The 11,007-nt window shown below is 38.0% G+C and overlaps 1 protein-coding gene across 1 annotated transcript; it reads right to left on the reverse strand.

The window, feature by feature from the left end:
• Positions 1 to 8,135: 8,135 nt before the first annotated feature.
• LOC113356480 lies at positions 8,136 to 10,310 on the reverse strand. The gene is made up of 2 exons (XM_026599634.1): positions 9,730 to 10,310; positions 8,136 to 8,878 (listed from the first exon to the last, which is right to left on the reverse strand). Exons 1-2 carry the CDS (start codon positions 10,085 to 10,087, stop codon positions 8,451 to 8,453), a joined length of 786 nt encoding a protein of 261 aa, XP_026455419.1. The 5' UTR covers positions 10,088 to 10,310; the 3' UTR covers positions 8,136 to 8,450.
• Between the last annotated feature and the right edge of the window lie 697 nt (positions 10,311 to 11,007).

An 11,007-nucleotide genomic window follows, 5' to 3' on the forward strand; every position in this document is an offset into this window, starting at 1 on the left:
ACACTACCTTTAGACACCCCTTATAAACCCACCCTAGATAATATAATGGATGAGTATGCCTCAAAAAAAAAAGAGTATGCCTCAAAATAGGTTTCTTTTAGAGTTCTTTTGAAGATGGGTGTCCCATTTTTTTTTCTTGAAAATGAGTTACAAACAAAACAAACTAGTCGATTGGGATGACTCCCCACCGAGCATTACAGCTATTTAAATTACGGTTTCCAGGCATCATTGTTTCTCCATATTCCCCCAGATTTTGGGTGTTTAGGAAATTATGAGCATTGTTTTGGAGATTAAAAACTTCTACTCTATTAAAGGTTTTACAATTTATTGAATCAAAATACATAATTAAGTTCATAAAAGACGACAGGATTGTGTTGCCAGCATAATTCTCCTTCTGCCTTAGATGGCGGTTCATTTGATTTTTAACCGTTTTGTCTTGCAAATTGAGTTGGATCCTCCTATGATTTTTTCTTCTTGCAATCATCAGAGCTGTCACCACTCCTATAGATTGTGCTGTCACCACATTCCGAGTTGCACTTGTTACTCCTGCAGTTTCCAAAATCACGTCATACGAGTTATAAACATTAATGATTGTTGCTGCAGTGTGTAGATTATTATTCAGGACAGTGTGTATGTTGATTTTCAGATTTTCCTCTGTCTGCCGTAAAATTCCTGCATCTTTTTGTTCTAAAGTTGGGTTTCTCACAGGGATAAGGTTTAGTTGGGTCTGCTTCTGATCCTTCAAATGTTGCCTAGCAGTTTGGATTGTGGTATGTGGGTTTGGGATAATTCCTTCAAAACAAAGTTTGCACCTAGATTTCCATATATACCAGCAAATTGTAGCACATTTTTCTGGGAAGTTTTCTTCCATGTCATAGTCATACCAGGAAAGGAAGATATCCTCATGGGTAGTTCCTATTGGTTGCTGATGATTGACGAGAACTCCAAAACCAAACCAAACCGCTCTGCTAAAGCTGCAGTTGAAAAAAGAATGTAGAGTTGTCTCTTCCTCACATTTGCACATACCGCAAGTGGAATCTATATCTTTTAATTTCAGGTTGAGGTTAGCATTGACTGGCAGAATGTCATGGAGAAATTTCCAGATGAACATCTGTATTCTAGGGGAAGTTTTGAGGTTCCATCATTTCTTCCACACCTTAGGGTTGTTTCTAGGGTTGATTTCAGTGGTAGTATGTTTGACAAGGAATTGGTAGACAAGTTTAACAGAGAGATCCCCTTTGTTGTTTGTGAGCCAAACAAGCTTGTCATCATCTGTCCTGGTTGTGTCCAGCTGGATATGTTTTATGTTTTCTGCCACATCTGGTTCAAAAACCTGATTGATAAAATCCAGATTCCAGTATCCAGGCTCCTCAGCAAAAAGTTGTTCGACTTTTGTTAAGGTGTTTTGGATTTTTGGTTTAATTTGCTCTAAGGCAATATGATTTGGGATATCCAAAGGGATCCAGTTATGGCCCCAGATTTCAATAGATTTTTCATTTCTTATTCTCCAAGTTGCATTCCTCTGGATTAGTTTTAGACCTTTCCAGAGCCAGGAAGCACTACCCGGAGGTTTATCCCCTTTGAGCAGAAGTGGAGATATATGTTTGAAGTATTTAGCTTTCATACATTTTCCCCATAGGGTGTTTTGGTTGTGGATAAGCCTCCAGACCATTTTAGTGATCATAGCTAGATTGAACTCATTATAATCTTTTAAAGCTAACCCTCCCAGATCTTTAGATAAACAGAGATGTGTCCATTTTTTCGGGCAGTGCCCTCTTGTATTTCCTTCTTTGTGCCCCCAGAAGAAGGAGCGATTCAGAGCATTCATTTTTTTGTGATGTTTTTGGGTATGACAAAGCATGTCATTTGGTAGGTAGCCAGAGAGTCAGTCACATGTTTAATCATGACTGATTTCCCAGCAGGAGAAAGGTGTTTTCCCTCCATCCTGGAAGTCTGCCTTTAATGTTTTCAAGAATGTTTCCAAAGCATTCATTCTTGGATCTATGAGTAAAAAGGGGAAGTCCTAGGTATTTGTATTCTAGTTTGATTCTCCCTACCTTCAGAATGTCGATTATTTCCCTGGCTTTTTTGTTGTTCACACTTTTTCCAAAGAAGATTCCCGACTTCTGATAATTTATTAGTTGGCCAGAGCCAGAGCTGAAAGATTCAAGAATAGTGATAAGATTTTTACACTCTTTTTTGGAAGCTCTAGCGAAAATAAGACAGTCGTCGGCGAAAAGGAGATGGGAGATCGAGGGCGCTCCTCTGGCCACTTTAATTCCATGAATTTTACCCTTTTCCTCTTCATGTTTTAGACACCTAGAAAGCCCTTTCATACACAGAATGAAGAGGTATGGCGACAAAGGGTCTCCTTGTCGGAGACCTCTCGAGGGTTTGAAAAAATTGGTGGGGGATCCATTGAGAAGAACTAATGTTGTAGTAGTACCAATACATTCAGAAAGAGCACCAGTGTTCACAAAAGCCAAGTTTTTTAAGGGTTAGATCAAGGAATTTCCATTCCACCCTATCGAAAGCTTTGGACATATCGATTTTCAGACCCATAAAACCTTTTTTCAGTTTTTTTCTACTTCTCATAGTGTGAATAATCACATGTGCTATCACCACATTGTCTGAAATTTGCCTTCCTGAGACAAAAGCAGATTGTAAAGGAGAAATGAGCTTGTCCAGCAGAGGTTTTAGTCTGTTGGCTAGCAATTTGGAGATGATCTTATAAACAGTATTACAAAGGGAAATTGGTCGAAAGTCTCCTGTGGAGGTGGGGAATTTGGATTTGGGAATCAGGGTGATGAAGGTAGCATTTATCTCCCTTAGGATAAATTTGTTTTCAAGGAATTCAGAGATGGTGGACACAAGGTCATTTTTGATTAAATTCCAATTTTTTTGAAAGAAAATAGCGGGGAATCCATCAGGACCCGGGGATTTGTTTGGATGCATTCCGAAGAGGACAAATTTAATCTCTTCCTCAGTAGGAGGGGCAATAAGAGTCGCATTATCCTCCTCCGAGATACTTATAGGGATAAGATCAAGGATGTGGTTTGGAATTGGGTTGTCAACGGAGGTGGCCATACCCGAGAAGTGAGAATGGAGGGAGTCAGAGATGTCTTGTCTATTCATGCACCATTTTCCTTGATTATCCAAAAGAGAGTCAATTCTGAGTCTTCTATAGTTCTGCTTAGCAGATGAGTGAAAGAAGCCAGTATTTCTATCTCCTAGTTTAATGAGTTTTCTGTAGCTTTGAGTTTCCACATGGATTTCTCAAAGTTACACCATTTATCAAGTTCAGAGTTTAGATTGATAATGACTTGGGAGTTATCTGGTAATTTCCTAACATTTTTGAAGAACTCAATGTTTTTAGTAGTTTCCTTTATATGATGTTGAATGTTACCAAAATAACCCCGGTTCCACTGTTTTACAAGTTTCTTAACTTGTTTTAACCTGGAGACCAGAATGAAAGCTGAAGTTCCTTGGATTTCAAGCTGCCATGCTTGTTCTATGACCTCCAAACAAGATTTATCTTCAAGAAAAAACCCAAAGAATTTAAAAGGCTTGGATCCATCTTTCCAAATGGGAGCAGTTTTTAACAACAAAGGGCTATGATCTGAGGCAATTAGAGGTAGATGGTGAATACTAGCTGAGGGGTATGTGTTTAGCCACTAGTCATTTGCAAGACCTCTGTCTAATCTGGCTTCAATGAACTTGGATCCATCTCTTTTATTAGACCCGGTGAATGGGTATCCAGAGAAATCTATGTCTATTAATTGGGTGGAGTTCAAAAGATTATTGAAGAAAAAGGTCTCATTCAAATCGACCTGGTTTCCTCCCCTTTTTCTTCAGAGTTTAGAACAAAGTTCATGTCTCCGATGATGAGTCAGGGGGTATTCACTTTAGATGCAACTTGATGGAAAGGCTCCCAGGATTTAAGTTTTAGCTTTTTATTAGGATTTCCATAAATACAAGACAACACCCATTGGTTTCCAGAGGAAGCTTCATGGACTATAACATCTATTTGGTTGTCAGAGGTACTAAGAATTTCAAGATTTATGCTATCATTCCAGGCCAAAGCCAGACCTCCAGTTGTACCTAGAACACCTTTGGGTTCGACAGGTTCTACATTTGGAAAATTTAGTTTGTTGAGAAGGTTCTTGACTTTATCACATTTCTGTTTGGTTTCGGAGATGAAAAGAATATCGGGGTGATATTCTTTAACAAGGTTGGACAGGTGAGTTTAGAAAAGGGTTTTCCCATCCCTTGAACATTCCAAGCAATAAGGTTGAGGGACAAAGTCATTTGAAGAATAACCAGAATTTTTACAACTAAATCCCAGTTCAAAGGATCAAGATTACAAAGAGCAGAGTTGTTGAAGGAGTGCGATCTATCTATGGAACAGTTTCCTACCCAGACAACACTAATAACAGAGGTTTTTTCTAAGCAATAAGAATTGACAGAAAAGATCTTTTCTATCCTAGCAAGAAGAGTTGTGTTACTATGATCTTTACATGTAGTAGCGTCTAGAGAGAGAAATTCCAAATCAACAACATGTGGTAGCCAGCTAGTACTTTTATCAAACAGTTTAAGTATCAAGGAAATGAGACCGCGGGTATGAATAATATTTATTACCTGGCCTTCTCCAGCATGAGCGACACCATCATCATCATTGTATGCAGTAGTTGGAGTAACTGTGTTATCCCTGGTGTGATCCATTTTTCCTTCACCATCTTCTCCAGCATAATTGTAGGTATCATCCAATGGCACCTCTATCTTCTCGAGCTCAGCCGAGTTGATGACATTGAAACGGAGTTGGTTTGTGTCCAACAAAGAGACATTTGGAGGAGCTGCAGATTGAACACTCTGGGATTGGTTTTTTCCGGAGAAAGTGGAGATTGCACTGGTATCACTGAGATTTTGGGTTTTGCAGATGAAAGGGTTTTCTGGTATGGGGGTTGTTTGATCTTTCTTGAAATACAGATGGGGTGGAATGAGGAAATCGGGAGTTTTGGTTGTATTGATTTTGGATTTTGTCTGGGTTTCCTTATGTGATTTCTTTGTTCCTTTGTTTTGAGTTGACTGAGTTCCCATGAGACTCTGGATATTCCTTCTCATCACCATCGCCTCCAGTCTATGTTTTTTTTCCTTAGCACAGATAGATTTATTTTTCCCATGGATGGGTTTTGTTGATTTGTCTGTTTGATTTACAAAAACATCACGAGAATTTGAGATTGAGATTTGGTTTGTTATTTCCTCTGTGACAAACATCGGATATTTGTAAAGATCCATTCCATAACCCAATTGCTTCAATTCTTTGTCTCTCATCAATTTGAGTAGCTTCCCTTTGTCGAGTCGCTGTTTTGTTCCCCCTTCAAGTGGCTTCGAGAAATCTGGCATTTTGGAAGTTTCATCTGGATTAACCAGATCTCTTTCCATCGAGAAATTTTGATTGAGATGTTCAAACGCCGCGCTGGTTTGCATTATTTCTTTACCTTTGTTGATTTCTCCCATTTCCTGGATCTGGTTGCCTTCTCTTATAAGCATCCTAACTGTTAAAGGCGCCTCATGTGGTGACCCACCAGAAGTTACTAATGCTAACTGATTACTCAGATCACTATTCCTTTCACAATTTACAGTCAAAGAGTTATCCGAGTTCCATGCCAAACTTGAATCCTTTAGTGGTCCATGAATATAGTTGTATGACCCATTGAACAAATTGCTTTCTTCAGCTGGCTCATTCCACCTTTGGATTTTAGTCACTGAGAAATCCATGTTCTCCTCCCACACTCTTTTTGAAGATTGAGTGCTGCTCAATTGTTCATACGTCTGTTAAGGTTGAAGGTTTGCACAACTTAAATCCTCCTCGGTAATCTTCAGATTAAATCCCGGTGGGGTTGGAGGGGCAACCAGATTTTGCGGTATCAGTGTGGTGGTAATCAAGTCTTTTGGGTCAAAGACTCTTTCTGGCATGTTCTGAACAGATGTCGAAGATGACCCTCCAAATTCATAGAAGCTTCTATATTCCGGTATTGGAATAAGATCCATTTCTTCATGTTCTATTTCCAATAAGATGTTTGGGGAGTCATCACTACTTTTTGGTCTGCATTTCTCTCTTGGATGATTGATTGTTCTGCATATTTTGCAGAAAGATTTTGGTAGCGGATCATAGTAGAGCATGACTTCAAAAACGTCATCTTCTCCCAGAACTAGATCAAATGTTGGATCAAATCTATCTTTAAGATCCATTTCAATCAAGCATCTAACGTAAGGTCTGGCATGGTTAAAGTCTTGAGGCAGCTCTTTTCGAATGAAAGTGCCAATCTGGTTTGCGATCATTTCAGGAATGCCTTCTCCAAAGAATTCCACCGGCAGGTTCAGATAACCAACCCAGATATTTACCAGCGTCATGGTAATCATTTGAGGAGGTATAACAAATTGATACGCCTTAACTACCATAAGCCAGGCATCATATTTGGTTGGAGAGTAACGAATGGCTCTCTGGGCATCTACTCTATTTTCCAATTTGATCGTGAATTTGTTTGGTTCAATAGAGCCACTGACCAAATTTGCTACAGGTTGATAGGCTAGAACCCAGAGGAACTGAAGCATTTCCATCATTTTTTGGATATTCAGTTTGAAGGGACAGAAGATTCGAGCCACCACCATAGAATCGGAATTGTTTCTGCACTTTTCTATAGTTTCTGTTTTGAGGGTAAGAGAACGGGTGAGGGAGAGTTGGGTATTCATTCTATCAATGATATCAGTTTCTCTGCGATCCTCAAAGACTTGGCTTGATTCTATGTTCATATCAGGGCGGATCATGACTGAGGTATTTTGTGGTGGTTGTTTGAAAATGTTGAAAAGTTTTGAGCAGCAGGAAGCCATAAACTCGAACAACCAGAGATTGATTAACCATCTTTTGATTTTTACAGTCAGATTATACTCAGTAATTTTGGTGGTTGGGTTCATTAATTTCTGATTAAAGATTTTACTGTATGCCATAAAAGCAGACAGTGGGAGAGAAAAGCGGGTGACGAGAGGAGAAGTTGACAAGGATAAGATAGAATGGTTGAGGGGAGGACACGGAGGTGTAAATGGAGATGAGATTTGCAGGAAGTAGTCGAACGGATAAGGAATTATGATAGAAGTAAATGGGAAAAGGCGAAAGAAGATAGCAGGGTGAAAAGAGATAAAGTTGTTGACATAGTTAACCCGAAGTTCGCTGAGTAGGTTGAGGTGCCATTAGTGATACCTGCATTTACCAGAAGAGATTTAGAAGTAAAAAGTAAATAGGAGGATATTACCTTTACACAGTTCTCCGATGATGGTTGCCGCCGGGGGAAAGCCAGGTTGGTTGATTAGTTCATGATTTGAAGAGGTTAAAAGCTATACGAGAATACGTATTTTATAACTGGGTTCTTGATCTTCAGGAGAAATCTAGATTTTAGAAAGGTTTGAGATTTGTGATTTTTGGACGTTTGAGTTTTGAAAAGGATGACGTCACGATGACGGTTGCTGAGTCTCTCATTCTTCTTGGCTACATTCTTTCTTTCATTAACTTGGAAAGATAATATCTTCTTACTGAGTTTGTAGCGGCTTAATACAATGGGTGTTCCAATTTAGCTGGCACCATTTCTACATTATTCCTCTCTTTTTTTCTTTGCCCTCCCTTTGCCTAACTTTTTAGTCAAGGCTGGAGGGCAGTTGTGTTAGAAGTTGGCTCCACACTCTTTTAACACTCTATCGACACTCTTTCCCTCTAGAGAGGATGATATTGTTCTTACTTATCCACGTGGTGTTTCATATCGAAAGGTAAAGCATCAACATCAAGAGATCCCATCTGAACCCTGAAATGTTCTTTTCCTACATTGGATTGGACATCTTTAATTCGTTTGAATTTGGTTTGAAGTTTGAACGTTGGTGTTATCCCAGCCGTGTTCCCACGCCACGAATAAAAAAACCATATCCTAAAAGCTGAACCCATTTTTTGAGACGACATTGATTAGTCAAGTGCACAGTAAACAAAATCCAAATCTATCATTATTACTTTGATTGACTGATTGACAGCAGCATATTGATTTGATTGATGATTTAAAGTTTATAAAAAATTCAGATGAAATAAACCATACTACACTAATCAAAAGAGATTTATAGATAAAAAGATGACCTTTCTCTTTTGACTCTTTGCTGCCTTCTTCTTTTTCAATAATGTTATATAGCTTTACAGTATGACATTGGAAGGAAGTGGAACCTAACCCTAACACACACAAACACACCAAAAGGAAAGTGGGGCTAAGCTTGAAGAAAAACAAATGCTAACAGAAAGAAGAAGAAAAAGTGTGAAAAAAGACAAGTATTACAACATCTTCTTATGCCACCCATTTTGTTTCCCCCCTTTGCCAAAAGATGGTCCAATATTTTCATCACAAGTCATTGTATCTCTTTTATCTCATTCTCTTTGTTAGGGTTCTTATCCAATTTCCTTTCCTCATCTTAACACCCCCACTACTACTAACTTTGTTGATCATCACATGGTTGACATTAGTTTTGTTACTACCACTTGATGATCTTTTTTTCCATCTCATGATCTGAAATAACTGGCCAATACGTTTACGCCACTTAAGCACGGCATGTGACTTCACATGCTCCACCACACTACTACTATTATTCTTGTTGATACTGCTAGTTGTTGTTGTTGATGTTGGCAATCTTATATCCTTGTTCATGGCACTGATTTTTGTTTGCTCCTTGTTGGTTAAGTTGATGTGATTATTACTAGACAATTTTTCAAGGTTTTCTTCCTTCGTATTCTTTGTCCCCTTATCCCATGATACTACTTCATTGTCTTGGAACTTGATTGAGATGAATGAATCTGCAAACATTAAAAAAAGAACACACAGAAGTTTAATTCAAATCTTCACCATAAAATAAGAATAGTTATGAATTCCATCAAAATCTACTTATTATATTGTGCAAACTACCTAGGCAGTAGTACAAGAAAAATCATATGTTCCTCTAAGATAACTTTTTGGATCCAATTCTAGATAGAAATGCATCGAAATCTATTCTGGATACATAGACCATTTGACCCAAAGTTAGTTTCTGGTTCCTGGTCAGTGGGGTGGATAGGCATAATAACAACAGCTCCCAAGAGATTTGGCAAAGAGTGGTTTTCATTTTCAAGTGTAGTTGGTCTGAATTGGTGGTGAAAAGATCTTCACCAAAAAATCACCTAATAAAGTCATAAAGTCACATTTATAACCAATTTTGGTCCCACACGCAAGCAAGGTGCAAGAAGAATATATGCAAGAAAAAGAAGAAAAGATATTGGCAGGGATATCGGACATATCTAACAATTATATGGACAGGTCCGCATGATCATCAGATTCATCACCAGTACTCTATACCCATCAAAAAAACAGTAAAATACACTCCACTTGATTGCAAAATCTTCAAATTCAAGCAATCTATTATCAATTGATTGATTGATTTGAACCCCATTTGATGATAACTAGATCTCTTTTCATAACTTGAAATGGAAAAGAAATATTTCTACAAGATTTTGAAGGTATTATGTGCACATCATGCAAAGTAAAAGCTACAAAAATCTCTAAATTATGGCCATAATCATCATGTCTGTTCCTTTTTTTGCTTCTAGAATAATCAAACCAAATCCTAAGAAATTGTAATAAAATTCCAACAAAAACATAAAGGCAGTAGTACCTTCTTGGCTGGTTGATTCATAACCTTGGCAATCAGCATCAACTACATGGAAATTGTCCGATGACTTGCGGAACTCGAGATGCCGATGAAGGAAAAACCTTAAAGCGAATATTTTTAACGCAAGGAGAGATTTATTCCTGTGATGGACATTGTTAGAAGTGGCAGTAGCACTGGTTTCATGATGAACAATTGATGATGATTCTTTGTAATAAGGAATGAAGTTATCAAGACTTCCTTGTTTTGAAGCTAATATGACAAGTCTCTCTTTCAAGCAAAGCGGACATATTCCTATAATGGCTTGCTTTGGATGAAAATCACATAATAGTGGGTTTTCTTCCCTGTGGCGGTAGTTGTTCATGTTGAATAGATATGGCTGGCTAACTCAAATTGCTTTAGGTGAATTAGATGTTTGTTGCGGAGAAGATGAATGTTTCAGGGAGAATACAAAAGATGGTTATGAAGGTTGAGAGAGTGAAATACAAAGATGTTTTTGGAAGAAGGAGATAGAGAGAGAGATGGGATTTTTGAGATGTGAAAATAAATAATGGCAAGGCATGAAATCCACCTAGAATATAAACTCCTTTCCATATTTGAGTATATATTTATTTATATTTTATTTAGTATCGTTTTACACCCCTTTAAAAGCACCCCACGGAAATTTGTCAGAGTGGACTGAAGAGTGGAGAGTCTGGAGACTGAGTAGGAGGGTTTACTGTAACTTGTTAGGTCGTCTCCAAATGTTTAGGCCTTAGGGACTCGAGAGCGCATTTGGATACACATCCTGAAATAGAAAGCAAGAAGTTAGTTTGGATGTAACAATTCAAAATAACTTCTAGAAGCTAACTTTTTGAGAGATAAAATGTTTTTATTTCTGACTTCTATTTTTGGAAAAACAAAATATTTTTGTTTCTGGTATCCGAACGCGCTAGTATCCGAATCCGAAATTACCATACACCATCTGAATTTGATCAGAAATCTTAGTGATATCAAATTCGTATGGGATGTCTGAATTTTCAGACACCCATTGACACCCTTAACGAGATCCCCTTTGCTTGTGGGTAAGAACCAAGGGTGCAAATAACCTATCTAAGAGTATTTTATTTATTAAACATATTATTAAGACCAAAATTTGGTGCTAATTAATTTGTAGTAGTGTTAGACTGTAGCATGTGATCGACCTGCCAACTTATTAGTCTGTAAAACACATCACTGTTTGTTAGCCCATAAAGTGTGCATTTAGTGGGACCATCTTTAACTGTCACTCTGTCTTTCTACTCG

The sequence above is a fragment of the Papaver somniferum genome, chromosome 3 (assembly GCF_003573695.1).
Source record: "Papaver somniferum cultivar HN1 chromosome 3, ASM357369v1, whole genome shotgun sequence".
Lineage (NCBI taxonomy): Eukaryota > Viridiplantae > Streptophyta > Magnoliopsida > Ranunculales > Papaveraceae > Papaver > Papaver somniferum.